The sequence below is a fragment of the Papilio machaon genome, chromosome 19 (genome assembly GCF_912999745.1).
Source record: "Papilio machaon chromosome 19, ilPapMach1.1, whole genome shotgun sequence".
NCBI lineage: Eukaryota > Metazoa > Arthropoda > Insecta > Lepidoptera > Papilionidae > Papilio > Papilio machaon.
This window is the reverse complement of record NC_060004.1, coordinates 2,816,993-2,840,904: the sequence shown is the minus strand read 5'-3', so window position 1 is coordinate 2,840,904 and position 23,912 is coordinate 2,816,993. Positions and strand designations below refer to the sequence as shown.

Genomic DNA, 23,912 nt, shown 5'->3' with positions numbered 1-23,912 from the left:
ATTGGATTAAAAAAACGTAATTCGTTTTACGTTGCTCTCTTTTAGTATTAAATCCAAAATTCAATTATGTTTTCATTTATGTTTGTATAATTTTACTTCGAACAAAAATTGTTAAGACTGCCAAAACACCAAAAATTAATATAAAACTGGAAACATTTAGCGCAGCTCTAGTTCAAAACAAGGTATCGGTATCAAATCGGTATCATAAATACGAGCGTCCCTAAATTTGACGGACTGACTGATTGTGATTGACTTTTGACAATTTGTCTTGTCCACTTAATTTGTTTTTTGTTTAGCTGAAACAAGAAAGTGCTTTGTAGGATTTTAGATAGTTACAGTACGGTGCCATTTATATTATCAATTTCAAGATCGGCATCTCATACGTGCTAATAAAATGATGGTAAGATTGTTCTCATAAAATGTATAAAATCATTGTTCTCTTAATTAGATTAGGGGGCGTAACCAACATCGAGTAAATTTTATTTTTACGATAATAATTATTGCTAGCACTTATTACATATGATCAATATTTATTGCAATGTTATCATTCTATTGCAATGACATCCAGTGGGTATTTTTCCCATTATGTTAGTACTTATTGCATTCTAATAAGACTTATTTCGTGACGTGGATTTCGGCAAGTGAAGTTGTATGTTAACAATATAATTATCTAGTAATAATATCCTGTGCTTATTTCTAATCCACACATTTAATTACTCACTTACTTTCCAACACAGTTCTGTGTAAAATTTTTACTTGTAAAACAATAAAGATGTACAATCTCTGCTTATCTATGTTATTAGACACAATGAAAGAATTAAGAATGGTCATAATGACACATTTTGATACAGTCATTAGTGACTTGTTGCATAATCTCTTATAGATCTTAAGAATAACTTTGTCAACTAACCAGTGTACGTAATATTTGAATAAAAATTATTAACTTTAATTTTTTATGAAATAGGTCTCGATACATACAAATTAACAACCAATTTTACTATTAACAGTTATATAAATTGTTTTGAAAATTTCATAGATATATTGCCAATTTTAAATGCATATTTTCAGGACTGTGTGGAAGAAACAAACCATGATCCCCTCTCAGCCCCCGCAGTTACATCCCCTGCCTCTGTCGACACTAAGCTTGAAAAAAAGAAGCCCAATGAAAATGTCTCTTTAGCTGACAATAGCTTATTAGTAAGTTGATTTGCTAATTTTATTTAATTTTTTAAACAATGAATTGTATTATTTTCAAGTTTAAATGTACCAAATTTGGATGAGAATGTATGCAACTAAATATCAAATCAAGAGTTGTAACAAAATAAGTTATTTAGTTAAATAAGTCAAAATAGGTATTTACATAGTTCATTGTAACAAATATCAAGCATGTCAGTTTACTATTTTAATTTTTCAAAGTTACCAAAATTAGCAATAGACATACTAATTGTAGAGCCATTTAACTGTTTTTAAATATTAAAAATGTAATAAGCATTTAATTTGTGCTATAAATTTTATTTTGCAGGTAGATATTTCAGATGCACTTAGTGAAAAAGAGAAGGTGAAGTTTTCTGTTCACACAAAAACAACTCTACCGGAATTTCAGAAGTCACAGTTTTCAGTAGTTCGTCAGCATGAAGAATTTGTATGGCTTCATGATAGATATGAAGAGAACGAAGAGTATGCAGGTTATATTGTGAGTACCTTCTCCCTGTGGTAAATAAAAATATAGGCTTAAAAAAATGACGATGGCAAAAATTTTAAAAATTCTTTACACCATTTTTTATTATGTTTTTTGTACCATAATTTAATGAAAAATTATTCAGATACCTCCAGCACCGCCGAGACCGGATTTTGATGCATCCCGTGAAAAGCTGCAACGCCTTGGAGAAGGCGAGGGTGCATTAACACGTGAAGAATTTCTCAAGATGAAGGAAGAGTTGGAAGAGTAAGTTCTACTGTCCGATGCAAAATTAATAACGTAATTGATATATCAAGCAATATGAGCAGGGAAAGTGGATTTGGAAGAGAATGCATACCAAGGGGGAAAAACATCTTTTTATGCATCTTGTACTCTGTCAATAAAAGGCACATTGCTATGGGAAGCTGTTACTTCTAGAACATTCGTAAAATAATAAAATTGTTTATGTTTTAGTGAATATCTGGCAACATTCAAAAAGACAGTAGCGATGCATGAAGTGTTCCTACAGCGTCTCGCAGCGCACCCCGTGTTTAGAAATGACGCTCATTTACGTGTGTTCTTAGAATACGAACAGGATCTGTGCGCTAAGCCTCGAGGGAAAATGGATCTTATTGGTGGACTGGTAGGTCTTTTTTTTCAATAGATTCATAGTTATGTGAGTCTAATGGCCTAATTAGCGTCCATACTTTCTTTGGTCTTCCTCTACCTTTATAGCCATGCACATTCAATCTTAAATAGATAATTAGTGTTAAAAGTGTGTTAATTCTTTAATTGTTAAATTCATATATTTTTTATCCAACAAGTGAATCCTTTTGTTTTTATTCCTTAATAACTTGTCCATCGGAAATAAGAATTTTTAAAATGGTATTTATTTTTTAAGAATTTAAATTCTGTTGAGTTTAATTGAACATCGGTATAAAGACTCTCAACTGAAGATCTCTCAAATAAATGTCCCCTGTATTAATTTTTTAAATGTTTACAGATGAGGTCTATGACAACTACGACAGATGAGATCTACTTGGGCGCGACCGTGCGGGACGTCAATGATTTCTTTGAGCAGGAAACTGCTTTTCTACAAGAATATTATTCTCATCTCAAAGAAGCAGTTGCTAAAGTCGACCGTATGACTACTAAGCATAAGGGTGAGAATTCTTAGTCATTTTCATTTGAAATTTTAATTAAAATACATATAGTTAAGAACATAGTAGAAATATGTACAATAACATATTATCATCTCTCTGATTCTCTTCGTAAATATAACAACATGTTTGCGCAGTGTAAACTCATTACAACATTGTGTGTGTACAGAGGTGGCAGACGCACATATAAAGCTGTCGTCGTGTTTGACACAGCTTGGCACACGCGAGCAGCCCGCCACAGAGCGCTTCCTCACGCGAGCTGCTGAGACGTTCGAGAAGTGTCGGGTAAGAAGACACTCTGATGTTTCCATTTGGATTTTTTTCTCATTGGTCCAATTTAGCCCTATGCAACATTACAGGTTATGTCTTATCCCAAATTTTGTCCAGATCTGTTTTTCGTTCTTTCTGGACCTACGTCGTTACATCCATACATCTATCCTTCCAACCATTTTCGCATTAAAGTATTAGTAAAATGGAAAGTAAGCTCACTTTATACATGATATCTATAGAAAGCTATTTTTTTATATGCAAGGTTTACATCAAAAAGGACGAGAGGTGTTTACATAAGTTTAAGAGTGCCATTTAGTTAATTATCTATTTATGATAATTCCATAGAAATATATGTTTATTTTTTTTTATTTTTCATTGGTGATTCACAGAAGATCGAAGGTCGCATGGCGTCAGACCAGGATCTGAAGTTAGCGGACACACTGCGGTACTACATGCGCGACGCTCATGCCGCCAAAGCTGTGCTTGTACGGAGACTTAGGTACAGTACCAGCATATAAGTTGGCACGTCAAGCAGAAGAAAACTCAAGTTACTGACGTGCCTACTCAATGGCTACTATAGGTTTTATAGTGATATTCGGTGATACGTGGATATAAATTGTATTTTAAATAAATTATTATACTTATAATATTGAAACTCTAATTATATATTGTTTTAGATGTCTGGCAGCTTATGAGGCAGCAAATAGAAACTTGGAACGAGCTCGGGCTAAGAATAAGGATGTGCATGCTGTGAGTTATCTTAAACATTACCATCTTAAGTTAAAACATTATTTGATATAAACAACACTAATACTACACAATTTAATTATAAGCAATTAATCACTTTTTTCATAATTTGACGTCACATTTCATAATTTTTCACAGCACATGACATATCTAACTAAAAACTAAAAAAAAATCTTGTCACTATATTTTATTAATTAATAAATATCCTTTGTGATGGTTACTTTTTTTACATGTTTTTACCATTTTAATTCACATACAAATCGTGTTTTGTATTACTATTCACATGGTAATTACTTTCCCGCTCACTCAGCCGATGGAGGTGCAAGAGGTAATACACGCTTTTTTCACATTAACCGCTTATTTCACTTATTGTACATGAATCTTACTAATATTATAAATGCGAGTGTTTGGATGGATGGATGGATGTTTGTTTGATATCCAAATGTAGATCATAATCTGGAAGAACACATAGGCTACTTATTATGTGTTTTTTTATTACACGCGGACGGAGTCGCGGGCTACAGCTAGTATTAAAATAAGGCCGCTATAGACGAAACTTCAAGTAGACGGTGTTGAGTTATCTGCAATTAATGTTCGCCATACACGTACCTCTGTTTATAGTCAACTACAGCTAGCCGTTATGATTTATGATGTTTAAGCTATTCGTGTGTAGTGGCTCTTGTTTATAAGATAATTAATATGAAAAATCAATAGATAAAGTGCTTTTTAAAATATTAAGCTTGTGCAATTTAATGTTTAATGTCTACTCTGTGTTTAGCCATGAAACTTGTTTGGAAATCTTTATTGATCTTAAATGTATTGGTTCAACTCTTACCAGTCTAGATTATATTCTCGTGAACGTGAGATTGAACTAAACTCAATGTTTCACGTATTTATTTCCGATGTAAAATAAAAAATAAGACAAGAAAAATAAAGAATAAAGCTTTTTATTTAGTATAAAATAAAATCAGCTTTGTATTTTAGTTCTCAGATAACTTGGCGGCTCTTAACTTTGCACAAATCACTGTGTAAAACCCAATGTTAGGTGTATTTTGGCGATGCGAGATGTAGAGGAAGGGCATTGCGCCAATGACCTGATTACCAAAAGATAATAGCCTGTAGGAATGATATTAGATTTTTAATTAAAATGTTCAATTATTATATTAACTAGGCGGAGCAAGTTCAGGCGGACGCTTGCGCGCGCTTCGAGCAGCTGTCGGCGCGCGCTCGTGAAGAGTTGCTAGATTTTCGCACAAGACGCGTAGCTGCATTTAGAAAAAGGTAATTACTCTATTATTTTCCTCGTGCAGACAGTAGACCAAAAAGTTACATCCTAGGATTTGACAGTTTTATTTTGAAGACCAAGGTGCCACATATGAATTCTTCGACGCAGTGTTTAGCTTAATGGTTTTTTTTTAAGTAATTACTATATCTATAGGTTATTTCATAAATATATACGGTTTCCAGTTTAATTGATCTCGCGGAGTTGGAGATAAAACATGCGGCAGCTCAACAGGAATTGTTCAGGAAGTCCCTGCAGATGTTGAGGGAGTGTCAGTAACTGACCACGCCCACCGGCAACGCCCACACGACTTCACAACGCATGTTTAAGGTACAGTAAAAGTTTGCACCATCTCTTGCAAATTCGTTTGCAACAATTTTGTTTTGATAAATTTTGGCAAGTAGAAAAAGGAAAAATAGACTACCGATTTTTGTTAATGTCATTTAATACAAGAAAAAAATCTTAATGTATAAATAATAATAATATTTGAACTTTTTACCTTAGATCTTTGTTCTCTGAATCTTTAATTACGAAATTTGAAATAGTTGCATCAGGCTGATTTATTGATAACCTATTCAATTTATTTTGTCATAAGAATTTGATTTTTTTTTTAAATAAGCATATTACAATGCGTTATGGCGAAATTAAAGAGATGCAAAAAAATAAAAAAGAAACATTTTTGTAACACGATTCTCATATATATGTATTATTTGTACTATTTATAAGTTATTTGGTGTGAATGAAATTTATGATGGAGTTAACTGTATTTCCACTGTTATAACACATGCACGTAAATATGTTGTCTCGCTTTTTTAAAAGTGCATGAGAAGGATAACAATATTGTGTTGTGTTTGCGCAGTGGAAACTCATGAATAGACAATACATGTGGCCAACAACAGCCAAAATACTTTTAAGGAAAGTGCAATGTGAAAGATATGTTGCAATTGACATGTTACTGTGGGTTTAGACTGACGTGACAACATATTGCCATTCTTATTATTCATTATGAAAAAACAGAGAGAATAATATATGTGTCACGTTAATCGAAATTCACTGTAAGGATTTGAAAAAAATAAAGTCAACACGACTATAGTATGTTGTATTTCTTTTGGTGGATATTTGTATAAAGATTATAAAGAGTTATTATTGTAAGATAAAATTATTTAGCTCTATTATATGAGCCGCTTATTTTGAAAGTGGCCTAACTCCATTTATCTTCAAATCGAGTTATTGAAAGTTTTGCGTTTCAATGAATTTAAAAATATACGTATAAGATACTAAGGAGTCGTACTGCTTAAGCGTATCTAAGGATGTTAAATTTAAAGTTCCTGTTAAAATAGTGGCAATTATTAAGTAAATAACTTGCGTTTTCTTATCAAGAATGGAGTTGGGCCACTTTCAAAATTAACAGCCAGATTCATTATAAAATTTGAAGGTGCCCAAGTCCATTCAACATAATTTAAGATGTTTCAAATTGAAAAAAAAAAGAATACGGAATTTGTTTTGCATATGTTGAAAACACTTCGGAAACATAATTTATGCAATTCAAAACATTTTTTAATTACAGAACATAGAAAATTACAAACATAAATTTATTACAAAACAATTTACTATTCATCTACATTTTGTGCGTGTGAAAGGGATTTGAAAAAATCATGATGTTCTGGTGGTATGTATCGTAATAGGTCAATCATGTCCTTAAATTTTTCTGTTGTAACTTGCCTAATATTTTTATACAATGGTGCCAATACAATATTTTCGAACTTTTTTGGTCTACCCCGACGTGGTAATAAATTCAGAACTTTAAAAGTTTCATTTTCATTCATGGATGTCTTATAAAAAAATTTATAAGGTTAATTTTTGACAAAACGCATCCAACATATTCTTAACCACTTTACTGATTCTCCATCAGAATTTTTTACTCTTTTAAAAATTGCGTCTTCTAATAATTTTGTCGATACAAAATCTTCCTGTCTCATTTCATTTACAATAAAATTATTACCCTTCCGACACTTTTTAATAATCTTGTAATAATCTTGGGGAACGTACAGTAAATTATTTTTTATTTAATGCCATTTCTACCACGGCAAAATCTCTATCATTTGGTAAAAACGAATGTCCTGATATTAAAAAATTATGATCTATAATTTCTACATTATTATTAGTGATGCAACGGATGTCTGTTTCCGTTTCCGCAAGTGCGGAAGTTCCGCGTGCTTTTCAACATCCGTTTCTGCTTCTGTTTCCGCAACTTTTATAACGGAGATAAAACGGAACTTTACGACGGCTGAGAAATCCAAATGCGCGGCGCGAGACGCGCAGTCCGTGCGCGGCCTTTCGGCACTTGTCGCATTTGTTTTTTTACGTACTTTTTCGTGAATTTAAGCGCGTAATATTTTCTGCTGCTGTTTGAAACAATCAGTTTCTCTTGCTGGAGTAAACTGTCTAGTTGTTGTCCATATAAAATTTGACAACTGGCAAAATGTGACTATTTCATACTTACGAGTTATTAAATGTACTTTTGAATAAGTGATAACCATGTTATATATCATCATCATTATTATCATCAGCTCACTATACATCCCCACTGAGGGGCTCGGAGCCTACCCCAAATTAGGGGTGACTAGGCCATAGTCAACCACGCTGGCCCAGAGAGGGTTGACTTCACACATATCATTACATTTTTTCTCAGATATGTGCAGGTAGCATCACTATGTTTTCCTTTACCGTAGGAACGTCGGATAAATGTACATATCTAAATAGAAAAACACATTGGTACATAGCGGGATTCGAACCCAGGCCCTGCAGATTGCAAGTCAAGTGCCTAATAATTATATCTTTTTCTAATCTAGATTTGGTGTTTTTGATACTTAACACATTCACTGTTTACAAAATAAAAAATAAGGTAACTGCTGGGAGCCAAAACTTTTTATGGTGAATTTTTATTTAGTATATCTGGGAGTGTTAAATTAATAATGTTTATTGCCATCCCTAGCGCTCAACTAGGGATGGCAATGGTTTAGTTCACTTATATGTAGATATGTGTTCCACGATTGCATTTCTGTGTACTAATATGTTACAAGATTTTGACAAAGTCAAGTTTTTCATCAAATTCCAGAATATTGAGTAAAACATGTAAGGATACTAATGAAAACCAGCTTTTATCTTCTCGGTTCAAGATCTTGTAACATTTCATACACACCCACACATAAACACACGTATACACACACACATAAACATAAACGCATACACACACACGTACACACACATACAGGACATACATATATTTAAAAAATATACATACATAACATAAAGTTCAGATTTAGCTTCATATTATACAAGATATTTGTATGTTTGCCTCCGTACGAACGTGGTTCTAATCACTACAACACTGTAAGAATGAAACTAATACTCTTTTTCGTTAGTTGACTATATTGCCAGAGTGGCCACACAAAGCAACATGGACTCGTTTCAAACGCCGGCGGCTTACTGGCTACTACATAGTGAACGGGCCTCTCGCTCGGATCCGAGGGGGAGGCGCCGCTACTAATAGCTCTGCCCACTCGGATCCGAATGGTCAGCAGTGAATGTATTAATAAAGAAATATATTTGTCGTTTGTCAACACGAGTGGTTTGGCGAACATTAATTTGTAAATAGTGTAATTTTGTTCCCTGAAAGTAAATAAAAAAAAAAAGTATTTTAACTTATTGCAGCACAGTAAAAATACATACATTGAAGGCTAAAGGACACCGATATCCAATGCCTTAATAAATTAAAAACGAATACAAACTGTTTTTACCAAAAAAAATTTTGTAAATATGTTTTTTTTGCTATTATTTACACTTCTGTTTCCGCATCCGTTTCCGTTTCCGTTTCTGCTAAAATTTATTTTTAACATCTGTTTCCGTTTCTGGTTCCGGTAAGACACTTCCGTTGCATCACTAATTATTATCCAAAGCATGGACAATTTTCAACCACATTAAAGCTACTTTAATGTTTCTATTTTGCCCGGTGCATATGTCACTGTAAGCTATGATGTGTTTTTCACTTCTTAATTTTTTAATATGTTTTAAGATGCATGAAACAATAACTTGATGTAACTATTAATTAAATGGAGTTGGGCCACTTTCAAACTACACGGCTCTGTTATTCAATTAATTCGGAAAACTTATGTGTAAAAAATGTATCGTATTTTCTCTGAATATAAGCAATCTGAAGTGCTTCACTGATAAATAACATGAAGTTGTACATGTAACCATGGTTAACGGCAAAAAATTGAAAAACGGAGTTAGGTCACTTTCAAAATAAACGACTCATATATTTGAAGAGATTTTGTCAAATACATTTGAATCCCAAATCCCAATGTAACACTATCGAAAGTATGTCATGTATGGTTTTTTATATTTAAAAAAAAAATTAAAAATTAAACATAGATTTATGTTTTCAACTTGTATTGAAAGTAAATTTTTATCAAAATAAATATCATCAATTTTTTTAAAATGTATCTTTTCTGGTTTTAGTTATTTTAATGATAATCAAATAATTAGCAAACTTTCTCGCTTAAGACAGTTATTATTTTTGTGCATAATTTTCTATAAGCTGTGCGGACCAAAAGTATATTTTAGGTTATCTACATTAAGTGTAATTTGTGCTATTTTATGATGATTTTTTATTTTATCTCATCGCTGGGGTATAGCGGGCGTTATATACAAGTGGCATATACTATGTATATAATATATTACATAGCTATTTTTTTTTAATTTTGCTATAAAATATATATACGCTCAAAATTTCCTCTTACTCGTTTTGGCTATGCAAGAATGTATCGGTGCGGGATCTCATAAGGAGATGTTATTTTTAAACTGTTTAAATTTTAAGAAAATATACGAATTATAGAACATATACGTTTTTCATTTAAACAATAATGAAGTATCCCATTTTATTATTACGTAGTAGCGTGTTATACTGTGGAATTCCACTGCGCTGAAATACTCGTAAAAACAAGTAAACTACGATAACAATACATTTTCTACGTGTGTTTCGGTAATGGAAACTCATTTATGGAACATGTTACACAACATTAAATTACAATACACACTTATATGGAAATGGAATAAAAAATAGCGAACGGAGATATTCGCAATTAATTAACCTTTCAACCGCCAAAATATTTGTAATGTAAAAACCAGTTACATAAACATTTTATTAATAAAATAATTAAAAGAGAGACTTTGTTTTGAGAATTTTTTAATGCCTAGGAAGTTTGAAATTGTGTGGCTTACATTGGAATTATTTACATACATTGTCATTGTATTAAGTGACTTTAAATGTATGTATGAGTTTCATGTGTTTATGGTTTTCAGTCTATGAGTGCGTCCTATAAAACTCGTTACCATGGTAACAGATAGTCCACAACAAGTTTTATTTGAAAACAGTTCATTTTCACCAAAGAATTTCATAGTTATAATAGTGTTTAGGTCAATTTATATTGATTCTCAATGCTATATGAAAGAAATGGATTTATGACACGCCTTTAAATATAATTTTATAAAGATCTTTTATTTTGTAGTACTGCATTTTTTTTTTATTTGTAATAATCATTTGTAGATTGGACTTTATTAAATGTAAATTATATATGAGTTTTGGTAAGTTGAGAATATATTTATTTTATATTTGTAAGTTCTAATTTGACTAATATCCAAAGGTACAAATACAAAAATGTATAAAGGAGGCTTTTAGGTGTTTGGTGTAATAAAGTCTGGAAGTAGATACTAAGTACAGAGACATTCATATAGATTGTAAAAATCAATATGATCGCGTCGTCTGGAAGATGTTTGATCCTGTATGTATTGGCGGGAGCGTTACTAAGCGGCGCGCGCGGGAAATGGGTCGAAGGACATGTTGATACCAAAGAGGTAAGGGGGCGTCCATAAATTACGTGAGGTGTTTAAGGGGGGGAGGGGGTCGAGTCAAATCTCATCTAATCTTACGTTGGAGGGAGGGGGGTCTCGGCAAATATCACGCAATTTTTTTTCTGATTGAAACAAAAAAAAATTATACTATTTTGGTCCATTTAATCCAGATTGTACATGCATAAGATTTAATCTTAAGCGTAATCGTAATACGATAAAGATCATTCACTAATTCATTCAATAGAAAATAATTTCATTCATACTTCGACGTTATACATTTACTTACTGTCAAACCACCATATTTGTTTTATACACTGAGAGAAAATTTTATTTAGCAGTAATAAAAAGTTTATTTGGACTTGAAAAGAAAACTTAGTTAATAGTAATAAAATTATATTCCATGTGAATAAAATTTTATTAGTATTTAATAAAATTAAATACTAATAAAATTAGTATTAGTATAAAATTAAATACTAATAAATTTTATTAGTATTTAATAAAATTTTATTAGTATTTAATAAAATTTTCTTAAATACTAATATGTGTTTTTAATACGAATATTAAGTCATTAAAACAAATAATTTCAAAGAAAAAAATTAATATTCATCAATTATTTATAATACATATATTCAAATATATTTTCACAGTAAAATCTTTTAATAAATAAATAGTATAAAGATGTTTCAACGAGACATCCTAACCTAACCTACTTGTTTAATTCCCCTTCCACTTGATTAGCCAAATGAACGTTTTATTAAATAGTAATAAAATTTTATTACTATTAAATAAAATAATCATATGGACATGTTGGTTCCAATAGTCTCTCTTGAGACCGTGCATGATTCTCCATGGACTGAATTAGAGTAGATACTCTTTTTTAATCTAAGTAGTTACGATTTAAGTATTCTATTATTAAATTTTTATTACACTTATAATTAAACTCTCAGCAACATTGATTACTAGTCATAACTAGTCGTAAATAAAAGCACGAAGCAAATTTGTTTTTTTCTTTTTACAATGACAATCCAACGCGTTTACGTAAGAAACTCACATTTTGAAAAATCTCACGTGAGATTGGGAGATGGGGGAGGGGGTTGAATAAAATCTCACGACATCTCACCAGGGGGGGAGGGAGGGGCAGAAAATTAAAAAAAACACCTCACGTAATTTATGGACGCCCCCTAAGTAATTATAGCTCTGTAATTGTCCAGGTTTTAAATTTAAATTTTGATAAAAACTAAAACTTCTTGTTTTAAAATAAAAAAGTCACATCGATGAACGTAGAGTTTAAATAATTTGTGCTACAAAAAAAGAAAAATATGATGTGATGATTAGTGACAGTTGCCTACTATTGGTTTGTAAAATATAAATACATTTCAGAACTGGGCATTCCTCTCTCGCTTTTGTTTCCTATCCTTGGAGGGTCAGTTCGAGTATTTAATAGAGTTCGAGCGGGACATGGGCATGCCTAATCTACTACTTTACTACGATGATGAAAGTCAATGGCCTTCTGTTTATCACAGCAGCATGGTGAGTTTATGTAACAAGGATGCAGCAATTCTAAAAGTTAACTTTTAAGATTTTGAATCAATTTACTATTGACAGATAAATAAAATAATAAAATAAATGAAAATTAGAGCCACAAGAGGGGGCGTTAGTTACAACTTTATCATCTTTTCCTCTTGCAAATATGTTTGTCATGTTTGATTTTGCAGTCGTGCAAGGAACGCGAGGCCGTGCTAAACAAGAACGGACAGAACCAAATCATAAAATTATCTCACTGGTATCCTGACACCGAATATTCTGGGTGTATAGTTTCTAGAGCCAATAAAGAATTGCCAGCGGAGAAAAGGTTAACAATTTTTTATATATGACGAAAAAAAATTTTTTTTGTGATCTCTTGTTTATATTTTGTGGATTTAATTTTCTTGCTTAATATAGGTAAGGTGAAACTCTATTTTACAGCTCATCAACAACTACAAAACCTACAACGAAAAAGAATATTCAAACTACCAAAAGTCATAAACTTGAGCCGCCTCTCAACACTTCTTACTACGACCAATTCCTTAAAGCGACTACACCTAACTCTAAAACCAGCACAGCTGATGTGAACTCATCAACTTGGTTCGAATTGGTACCAACTGGCGCTATCAATCTATCAACAGTATGGCCCGAAGACGAATGGGAGACAATTAGTCCAAATGAAAACGATAGTCCTTCCGAAAGTTTGGAAGATGTCGAGATCTTGTTTGATAACAGCAATAGTAGCGGGGTAAGTGTTCCCGTAGGCTACTATTGCAAACACCGGAACAAAAAACGTATTGTTATCTCACTTTTTTTCAAAGAAATTGAGAGGGACGACAATGTTTTTGTTTGTGTGTTTTGGCAGTTTTCTATTAGAATTTGTGAAGATTAAATTACAAATAAGGTATGATAATTTATCATCATCAGAAGCGCTACAGCCGCGAATGGGCTTGTGTCTGGTCCAGTAAATTTCTCCAATTTGGATTATTTTGGACTTTTTGGCTTAATGCCTGGTTTACATTATGTTAGTACAGTAACACAGGCATAGCATGATATAGTAGTATAATAGTTTTGGCTCACTGGCGCCAATTGTATAGCGCAGATTTTGAGCTCAGCCGGTCATTATATTACCTCTAGAAATTATAATCTTTATATGTTATTGCAGCATAAAATAAAGCGTTCAACAGTGGAACTGTATGAGCGGTATAAACGACGGCGATTGAGTTCACTGGGTGAGGGGGCGGGGGCAGGTGTAGGAACGGGGGCCGCGGGCAGAGAGCGTCTAGTCGTCTCCTGCCATAATTCTAGAAGGTTCCGTTCTGCGAGGGAACGCTGGTGGTTCATTGCAATCAGCAACTGCAACAGTCCTAAGGTATGTTTCTTAATATTAATTTGATTTTTTATTTAATTGTTTGATTACCTGGTTTTTCAATAATATAAGTGTTATATTTGCCACAGGGCTTGGATGTGAGATACAAGTTTTTGATGACCAACGGCCCCGATGGAGACTTTTGGCATCAACATTTCTCCGCCGACGAGTTCTGTAAGTTTTTTTTTTTTTTATAGGAGAAGGGGGCAAACGAGCAACGGACCGAGAATTAAAGTTTTATAACCTTGCATTATGCTTAAGTTTTTTTTCTGAATAGTATATTTTAATATGTAGCGAAAACGAATTACAGATTTTTTCAATGGCAATGAACGCGTTAACGAAGTAATTATACCTTCCAGATGTCCTACCTATCCTCATAGCGTACACATTCGCGTACGTACTGCTAATGGTGGCGGTGGTGATGTGCAGCGTGGAGCTGCGGTCTCGTCACCTGCTGCACTCCACATACAAGCTGTTCCTAGTGTCAGTGGTCAGTCAGCATGCTGGTGTACTGGTGCAGACTCTGGCTGCTATCAGATATGCTGTCTCCGGTGTGGTGTATATGACGGCTAGGACTACTGGTACGTGGTAACTAATATTCATTCATTCAGTAATACGTTCCTTTTTCATTCGTTCATTCATTCACACTTTCTTTTTATGACTCATTTTATATCTCAGTTGTTTAGGATTAACACAATTATGACATAGATAACTCTACTATTTTATTTCTTATTTTAAGGCTGCTATAATCAATATAAACTATTTAAAAACCAGAATAACATATGGAATTAAAAATTAGAGATATTATATTTTGTTTAGGTTTATTCTACTCAAACACTATCATTACCTCTATTCGTAGATTTATGTACCTACAACCGGCTGTCGCCTGCGACGCATTAAGAAAGAAAAAATTAAGTAGCCTATGTGTTCTTCCAGAATATGTTCCACATCTGTGCCAAATTTCATCAAGATCTGTTGAGCCGTTCTGGAGATATTTACCTACCTACTTCGCATTTATGTTATTATTAAGAAGTAATATTACACACCAGGTCAATTCCTGTGCGGCATGTCTGAGATGACATTCCTACTCCTGCTGGTTCTAATGGCCAAAGGCTACACCATCACACGTGGCCGTCTCAAGGTTGGCTTTACTGTCAAGCTGACTGTCTTCATGTGCTGCTATATCGTCACATATATCGTACTCTTTGTATATCAGGCTAAGGTAAGATAAATAATTATAACCCACGCTACCTATTAATGGTGGTGAATTAAAACAAATTATCGTTCATAAATTAATACATTATTGCGATTTGACAGTCCGTAATATTTAAATTTCGAATTATCGAATTCTGTCCTCAGCGATTACTGCATCGATACTGAAAATACAATTTCAATAAGCTCATTTCATTCCAAATACATGACACTGTCCCTCTTATATTCTTTGAAATAACAGAGATAAAAATATCTTAATATATAGATGTTCGACCCTGGCGAGGTTCTCTACCTATATGAGAGTCCGGCTGGGTACGGGTTGATCGTGCTGCGCGTCGCCGCCTGGGCCGCTTTCGCTTACGCCACATTTTTCACTGTCAAGAAATATCCCGAAAAGGTATAGTTCTTTTCAAATATCTTAGCGACCAAAGGCCATCTACTAGCTGCGCGGTGTCCTACCCTCACAACCCGTTAAACCCCGATACACCTAAAATTGTGTTCTGTACAATTATTTGCAAGAAGTTAAACAGTGATAGACGCCAGCAATAACATCAGTTGCACGAATGTGCCGCTCGCCCGCTGCAATACCATAACGTCACAGAAGACACGCGTCAATTGGAATTTATTCAGCGTACAGTCTGATCAATGTGCGTTCCGGAGGCCTAATTTTAGTCCTCTTAATCTTTCTACAATTTTCTTATAAAGAACAAATGGGAGGGGGAAGTGGATTTGATGGAGAAGGGGACGCATAGGAAGAGGAAATGTTCCCTTTCTGTGCGTCTCTTCCTCCGTCGATTAAAGGTAGGCAACACATCTGCAATTATAGCTTAACTATGTTAGATTAAATGTGGGAAAATTAAACTAAAAAATTATACCTTAGTAGATATTATTTAATTGACGTTTATTAGTTTTGGAATAAAATAATTTTGATTTCAGAATACATTCTACTGCCCTTTCTTTATATGCGGTACGTTGTGGTTTTACGCGGGACCATTGTTTATATTGACTGCGAATTCATACATAGGTAAGTGATTATTTCGTAATCTTAGTTTTTTATTGAGAATATAATAATAATAATTATTATTATTTTCAGATAAATGGGTGCGAGAGAGCGTAGTAATAGCTGTCCTACTGTTTATTACCTTTACTGGACATATCATGTTTTTGGTAATCACTTTAAAATTAATAAATTAAAGCGGCCAGTTTGTATTAAGTACTTATTTTTCTTTATTTTTTCAGCTATTGACGTTGCCTGTATTTGCAAATAAAAATTTCCCGTATCATGTTAGAACGACTCAGATAGGCATTATGGAGGTAAACATTTTCTTAGCCAATAATTTTATTTTGAAATATTGTACTGATGACTATGGATTAAAAGCAAAAAATAATAATCGGAAACCTTTTGTAATATATGGTAATTTTTTAGGTAACTGGGAACTCTTCTTTGGATAGGTTTGGTGCTAATGCTTATCACCCTTCTAATGGAGTACCACAGACTGTAATTATACCACTCACAAGGTATATATTATCTGTATCTATTCCAATATGATTTTTACCAGATATCGATTTTTTAAATATCGATATTTTAGTCCCAAAAAAAATTGATCCGCAGATTGTTGAAAAATAAAACTCCGTGTTTGTTTTATTATTATATATAAATTTAAAATATTATTTTACAGACGAACAGAAGAATTTATAGGCAACATGTACAGTCAATACATGGCTTCAGCACCGCCGTTGTCTTTGGAAAACGAAACACCAAAACTAAACGGATATTTGAAGCGGACCGATTCTAAAAGAGTACAAAATAGTCTCACAACTCAAGATAGCACAGAAACGAATACATCCGATGATATAACGCCGCAAATGGTTAATGATAAACAAATATTCACAGTCGAAAATCAAATGGCAAAGATCGGTTCTTTAACGCGGGAAGACACCGCTCTAAAAAATGATAACTCCATTACCATAGACAATCATACATCGAATGAATACACAGATAATATAATAAATAAGGGAACATCACTAGATGGCGATGAAAAACAAGTTCCAAATATCGGTATTGCAACTCGAAACGATTTGCCCAATGTTTTAAGACCTAGGAGAAATATATTGGAACCGATTAAGAAAGAAGATGTACCTTCTTGGTCCTTGGCTAAAGGTCCCTGTGTTGTAGCAATGCAAAGGAAAACAAAGAGTGTTGATAATGAAGGTAAATATATAATTGAGGAGCGTCAAAACAAAAACCGATTATTCATATTTGTATTAGTTTTTTTTTTATTATTGAAAAGTGAAAAAATATGGCCAAGTTCATGGTTCACAACAAATTGATATCATAAAAAATGTCAAAATGTGATTTATAGGTTTTTATTCCTATGCTCCTCAATCATGAAAAAAATATTTCAAAATTTTACTTTTAACATTTGGAATATGTGTCTCTCTTTTTAATAATTAGGAATATATATTTTTATCACGTTTATTTCTTAGTTGAATAATAATTTGATGTTCACAGACCGGCCAGAATCACCTAGTGGCAGCTTACTTTTAACAAACGGTAAGAAAGTACCGCCCGTACGTAACGGACTGCGACAGACATCCGGGGAAATCTCTACAATACATGAAGGCCATATACAAAGTTATCAGAACACTGTCAGCAAAGTAACACTAGATCTATTTAATGCTAGTAAATAATTAAACAAAACTAGTATATATTTAAACGCGTTCGTAAAAAAAAACAAGATTTTTCGAGTACTATCATCAGTCTGGTTTGCACGAACATTATTGTCGTTTTTTTTTCATAGTGGGAGAATTAACAATATTTTATTTAGGTGTAACGAATGTAAAAATACTGCACAAACGATAAGCTACACAACTTGACTATAGTAGTCACATCAGATTGTTCAAGGTCATTAAATTTAGGTATCATGTTATTGTGTATGAGTTCTACTTATTTTTATTTATCACTACTATTTGTTGGCTGTATTTATTTAATTTATTTTATAATGATAATTGTAAATGTGCGTGTTTGTATTTTATGTAACATGAGTGTTACATAAATTAGATATTTAATTTAAACATTTTATGTATTTTCTTGTGTAGGTTATAAACTCTAGTCAGAGATTATTGATGTCTTTGTGTGATTTTTGTAAATAACAAAATAACATTTTTACAAACAATTTGAACGAAATTGCTAGAATAATTTCTAGAAATTATACCAGAGCACACAAAATGGTACGTAAAGAAAAATATTACATTTAGTTTTATTTAAAATGTGGTATGTTGGTACAAATAAAACAATATAAGGTATACAATTTTTATTATTATTATATACGACTTGCAGTCTTATTACAATAACTCTAGAATAAACATTCCTACACACTTATTACTATGTAATAATAATTCACTCAATTAGCAAATAAACAATGTAATTAAAAGGTGACAGAAAAAGTCGCACAAAGGTCATTTAAAAAAAATGCGATCTTAAGTTTGACGAAAAATAATTGAATGTACATCTTTGATTTATGCTACCTTCGTAAAGAAATATAATCAAATCGCGAAAATGTTTCACACTCTAGTTATGTTAAAACAAAACATTTACGACATTGTGACATTTCAAATATATTTATTGTTATTTAACGATTTCAAACTTTCATACTAAATTAACAAAAATATTAAATTGTTTGACAAAAGCACTCCATCTTTTCTATCAAATAAAATATAATAAAGATCTCTCCATCTTTCTCAACAATTTTAGTATTCCAGTATAAAAAAAAAAACAAAATCCTTAAAACAAATGAGAAATCAAATCTATATAAATCTTTTACATATGAATATTAACCATTAATGGATTCGCAAATTTATGAAATTAGATGTTAAGCTAAAGCTATCATTTACCAGTCACATAATATAGTATATTGTTAAAAAAACTTGAGTAAACTTACTTTATTATATATTTTAAAATCAATCAATGATTGATTACAATATAGGACACACAGATAGACAATGAAGTGATTACATATATCTAATAGTGAGATACTTTGGCAGTTACCACTTACTGTGACAAGGATTTACTTCTTGAATAGTTCACATTACATTATAAATTAATTTACGACTCCCATTTCTTGAATTCCAGTCCATCGGGCGGCTTAACCTCGACCTTCTCCTTTGAAACCTGGTTCCAGTTTGTACTTAGCACCGTACCACCAGATTCCACCTTAAATAAAATAAATTGTAAAAGTTGGTCATTTATTGCATAAGTTGTTTATCCAGAACTATGAAACAAATTTTTATACAATGAACAAAACCAATATGAGAGGGCAAGAATTTAGACTCTTTTTAAATTAAATTGGTAACACTTAAACAAGTACAGTGAAACCCAGATAAGCAAACGAGTCATTGTCTGGTGCCATTGGACAAACTCTATAACCGCAAGAAATCGCAGTCCCTTGAACTCATAGTGATTTAGGTTTGAAGGTTGTAGTTAAAATCACAAAAAGTTTATTTTTATCAGTATAATGTGCCAAGTACACTTTAAAATATAGGATAATGTTGATGTCATTGTCCAATTGTATATTTCTATTTATGTAAGTAAACAATTTTGAGTATGAGAGATTTTTAACATAAATAATTATACATACATAGCTCTTGTTCATAGCGCGGCGGACTTCATCAGAACCTTCACCATATATCTTCTGGAACATGGAATTCAGAGCTGCATCACCCTCCTCTTTCTCTTCTTCTTCCTATAAATAATAATTACAATTTTATTTACCATTAACAAATAAAAGTTTAACACCACCTAATTCAATAAGAAAAAATTGTAAAGGTATGGAAAGTGTTAAATGATAAGTTGTCTCTTTAAATATAAATTGATTTATAAAATCTCACCATCTTCTTAATATCCCGTTCAATTTTATCCCAATCTTTTCTAAAGAGCTTGGGAGGTTGCTGTGGTCCAGAGGCATCAATAACAGCTGAAAAAAAAAGTATATATTCATACAGCTGAAATTTATTCTATAGATCATTTAAACTGATGACAATGCTTTTTAAGAGTACTCCTATAGTGAAATCACACATTAATATTGCGCCTCATTGTCGGATTGTTTATCACAATCAACTGACACTGATATCATAGTCAATAAATAAGAGAGATGTTATATAAACCTTGTGGGATAGCTTTTATCTTCTCCTCTTCCCCTTCACCTTCAAGCTGGGTCCAACGGATGCCCTCCTTCTTGCGCAGTTTGACCTCTATCTTTGAGGGTGTGACTACATATGTACACATGGTAGGTACAATCTCATGTGCTAGCTCGAGTTCCAGACTGTACTCTGATTCTGAGTTCGGAATTGCACTTGATATGGATACCTGTAAATACATTTGTAATTATTAGTATTTAGGTGTATGTATTACTATTTAATTCTATAAATACATGTACTTGATATTATTTTTTATAGTATTTGGTGGCAAATGAGACAGCAACCACTGTCCATAGACAACTGTAAAAGTAAGAGATTGCCGATGCATTGCCTACCTTTGATAAAGGAAGGAATTACTAAGCTGATTGGCAGGAATTATAATAGAAAGGGTGTGGATGCGGGGAATTCTAATTCAAAAAGAAGTAATTATTCCTGAGAAGTTAATACTGTTATAATTTTGAATAATAAGGAAAATACTTACACTACGGTCTCCATAGTGAACTTTCACTTTGTTGTTTGGAGCATTCTTGAGGAGAACTGTTATGATTACTTGGGAATCAGTCTGGTACCAATCGTGTTTAATCTTTGGATTCGCAGGCTGTAAGAAAAAAAATATTATTTACAAATAATAACATACAAGGTTTTGTCTCTTATCAAAGCTTTCACAGGCAAATTTTCTAATCTATTTTGAATTAAACTAACGCATTCGCAATATTATTCCTTGTAATTACATGTATAAAGTAACTTCACAATATATTATTTATTATGCATTTATTTCTAAATTTCGCAATTGATTTTAGAAAAGCAACATGCACCCGGCTTTCTGTATATGCTAATAATATAACAAACCTCTGCCGGCGGAGTTTCCTTTGCTTCACTCATAGTTATTGAAGTTCCCAAAATGTTTAATTAAGGTACTGAAAAAGACTATTTTGGTAACAAGCAAAAACGATAACAAAAGCTGCTATGCCGTCGACTTTTCTAGATCTGAATTTACAAATGTCACTTCACTGTCACTCGCAACTCGCTGCAAGGAGATCGAAAATCGATAAATTAACTCGAAAAATCGAAATCGACTTGAAGTATTGTGGTTTTGGGATTATAGTTATAAAATCATCGTGTATGAGTATGACAGAAAGTTTTTGTGTATGTATATTTTTTATCCTTACTTATCTTACTAATATTATAAATGCTAATGTTACTAATATTATAGATGGATGGATGTTTGTTAAAGGTATGTCCAGAACGGCTCAACGGATTTCACTGAAATTTGGTATAGATGTAGAAGATAGTCTGGAAGAACACTTAGGCTACGTTTTAAGCTTTTTTTTTATTTCAGCACATACGGAGTCGCGGGCGACTGCTAGTAATGCTACAAGGGAAGAGTGTGATATACAAGAGGATGTTGTGAGCAGAGTTTAAAAAGGTATGCTTATAACAAAGGAAATTTATGTCGCGAAAGTAAGCGGCAGTATTGGTTGGGGCTGTACTAGATGGACCTACCGTCCAGATTGATGCAATATTCAAACTTTTATAATCATCTTTTAAAATCAAATCTACCTAAACGTGGAGATGTGAATCTATATATATAAAAGAAAGTCGTGTTAGTTACACCATTTATAACTCAAGAACGGCTGAATCGATTTGACTGAAAATTGGTGGGCAGGTAGCTTAGAACCAGGAAAAGGACATAGGATAATTTTTACCCCGTTTTCTTTTTCTTTTTTTTTTATTCCGCGCGGACGGAGTCGCGGGTAAAAGCTAGTTTGTGATAAAGGAAAAAAATATTTTCATAAAGATTTCGTTTTATTAAGTTTCAAAGCTTCTATTTTTTATAGTCAATTTAAGTTTCAACGTGAGTAGGGATGTGTTACTTTGTTGAAATACTTCTGTGTTCTTTTAAGATAAAAAACTGGAAGAATAGTTAAAGTGAGGTACTTATTAAGATAAAAGTACTGCATATCAAGCCTATAACATACTTTTATAATTTAACATTACGTTTCTGATATGTCTGCTGAGGTTAGTACTCCTACCCTGTCTTTTGCTTTTCTCTTAATATCAGTTATACACTTTTTTCCTTATTCAAGAAATGTTTATTTAGCTTAGGGAATTGCTAGTTTTTATAGTATAATTTAAGTTGAAATCGACAACTAAGATTACTACCTACTTTTTATTCTTTTTTACTTACCTACATTACGATATATTTTTGAAAATAGCAATGACTGCAGGTAAATATGTAGTGCCTAGGGTATATAACGTGTACCTTATATACTTATTGGTATATAAAATGCCTAGGGTATATAAGTATATAAATGTAAATTAAACTTTTTTTTTACTATTTATCATATTTTACATAGTTTAATTTTAAATTCTTTGATCGCACAATCAAACTGTTTACTGTATTGTGAACAGTGAACTGAATCAATCAAACCATTTACCTTTTAATAAATAAAATATACAGTAATTTACGATTATGTAGTTGCTAAATGTGTGTCGCAGAATCTAGATGAACCGTGAAGAAGGCCTAAACAAAGTAGGAGCGTGTATGTAGGCGGGACGCTGCGCTTTGCCAAGCCCCGCCTCCGGGCGTGTGCGCACTTTCGAGTTTATATTTATAATTTATGTTCGGCGTATCGTTTGATGGAATGTACTAATAACATACGCGGATGCCTAGTGTTTGAACAGAATTTGTAACACCAGAAACCACAATCATCAAAAACAATATGAATCGCGTTTATAAAGCGTTTAGATGATATCTTACGATTATGTTTTAAAGTCTGGTAAATGTATTAATTGATGATACTTAATACCCGTATGACGAAGTAATATAGGTTTTGCGATTTTGGAGTTTTTATTAGAAATCGTTTTTTTCCTTATATTTAATTATTTCTTTGCCGATCTTTGCTATTTAAAATTTAAAATTATTTATTCAATTGAATAAAATTGACATCTATAATCTAATATATAAAATTCTCGTGTCACAGTTTTCGTTCCCGTACTCCTCCGAAACGGCTTGACCGATTCTCATGAAATTTTGTGAGCATATTCAGTAGGTCTGAGAATCGGCCAACATCTATTTTTCATTTCGTTTTTTTTTTCTAACTGCGCGCGGACGGAGTCGCGGACGACAGCTAGTAATATATATTAAGATATCGAGGAGACATATTTATCGTTTTATAATTTCAAAGTGAATTTTTAATTTTAAAAGAATAATAAAAAAACTATATGACACGACCACAATAACATTAAGGATTGTCTTTGACGACTTTTTTGTTTCCCGCCTTTTTTATATAATCTTGAATCCAATTTGATATTGGTATTGAAATAAAACAAAAATTTCGTCTATTTTTTAAATAAGGCACAATATTATTTAAAGTGAGCAAAACCTGTACATTAATTAAACTTAATTACAATTAAAAGTAAATTAATGATACATTCTATAAGTAGTCCATTCCACCGTGAATTCCATTTCAGAACCTGTTTGCTATTACTAAATATTTAGTACATAATTTAAATTAAAAGTTATCTTGTTCTACTTTCCATTTATCCCAGTTTATAAAT

General features: G+C 32.4%; 3 protein-coding genes across 4 annotated transcripts; 2 read left to right on the top strand and 1 right to left on the bottom strand.

Annotated features, from left to right (window-relative positions):
• The first annotated feature begins 226 nt into the window (after positions 1–226).
• On the top strand, positions 227–5,583 carry LOC106721275 (sorting nexin-32). 2 transcript variants are annotated; one of them, XM_014516182.2, is made up of 12 exons: positions 227–400; positions 1,069–1,197; positions 1,523–1,693; positions 1,824–1,945; positions 2,153–2,321; positions 2,682–2,841; positions 3,008–3,123; positions 3,498–3,607; positions 3,786–3,858; positions 4,166–4,183; positions 5,027–5,136; positions 5,323–5,583. In XM_014516182.2, the coding sequence occupies exons 1-12, from the start codon at positions 395–397 to the stop codon at positions 5,414–5,416; spliced, it is 1,278 nt and encodes a 425-aa protein (XP_014371668.1). In that variant the 5' UTR covers positions 227–394; the 3' UTR covers positions 5,417–5,583. The 2 variants fall into 2 exon arrangements, with proteins under 2 accessions (XP_014371668.1, XP_014371669.1); XM_014516183.2 differs by lacking the exon at positions 4,166–4,183.
• Positions 5,584–10,948: 5,365 nt separating this feature from the next.
• Positions 10,949–17,850, top strand: LOC106721249 (transmembrane protein 145). The gene is made up of 16 exons (XM_045682615.1): positions 10,949–11,053; positions 12,431–12,580; positions 12,766–12,902; positions 13,016–13,322; positions 13,740–13,946; positions 14,033–14,117; positions 14,303–14,524; positions 14,993–15,165; positions 15,421–15,552; positions 16,092–16,179; positions 16,249–16,322; positions 16,395–16,469; positions 16,582–16,673; positions 16,835–17,073; positions 17,185–17,367; positions 17,668–17,850. Exons 1-16 carry the CDS (start codon positions 10,949–10,951, stop codon positions 17,844–17,846), a joined length of 2,448 nt encoding a protein of 815 aa, XP_045538571.1. The 3' UTR covers positions 17,847–17,850.
• Positions 17,851–19,123: 1,273 nt separating this feature from the next.
• Positions 19,124–21,365, bottom strand: LOC106721279 (protein SGT1 homolog). Its single transcript, XM_014516190.2, has 6 exons — positions 21,201–21,365; positions 20,833–20,949; positions 20,319–20,520; positions 20,043–20,128; positions 19,793–19,897; positions 19,124–19,368 (listed from the first exon to the last, which is right to left on the bottom strand). The coding sequence occupies exons 1-6, from the start codon at positions 21,231–21,233 to the stop codon at positions 19,261–19,263; spliced, it is 651 nt and encodes a 216-aa protein (XP_014371676.2). The 5' UTR covers positions 21,234–21,365; the 3' UTR covers positions 19,124–19,260.
• Positions 21,366–23,912: the final 2,547 nt, after the last annotated feature.

Excerpts from the sequence above, each read along its gene's own strand:
- LOC106721249 (XM_045682615.1), top strand. The coding sequence starts at position 10,949 with ATGATCGCGTCGTCTGGAAGATGTTTGATCCTGTATGTATTGGCGGGA. Across the intron at positions 16,180-16,248 it reads GACTGCGAATTCATACATAG|ATAAATGGGTGCGAGAGAGC; the intron begins GTAAGTGATTAT and ends TATTATTTTCAG. Across the intron at positions 16,674-16,834 it reads GTAATTATACCACTCACAAG|ACGAACAGAAGAATTTATAG; the intron begins GTATATATTATC and ends ATTATTTTACAG.
- LOC106721275 (XM_014516182.2), top strand. Across the intron at positions 1,694-1,823 it reads AAGAGTATGCAGGTTATATT|ATACCTCCAGCACCGCCGAG; the intron begins GTGAGTACCTTC and ends AAAATTATTCAG. Across the intron at positions 2,322-2,681 it reads TGGATCTTATTGGTGGACTG|ATGAGGTCTATGACAACTAC; the intron begins GTAGGTCTTTTT and ends AAATGTTTACAG.
- LOC106721279 (XM_014516190.2), bottom strand. The coding sequence starts at position 21,233 with ATGAGTGAAGCAAAGGAAACTCCGCCGGCAGAG. Across the intron at positions 20,129-20,318 it reads GATAAAAGCTATCCCACAAG|CTGTTATTGATGCCTCTGGA; the intron begins GTTTATATAACA and ends TTTTTTTTTCAG. Across the intron at positions 19,898-20,042 it reads AACGGGATATTAAGAAGATG|GAAGAAGAAGAGAAAGAGGA; the intron begins GTGAGATTTTAT and ends TATTATTTATAG.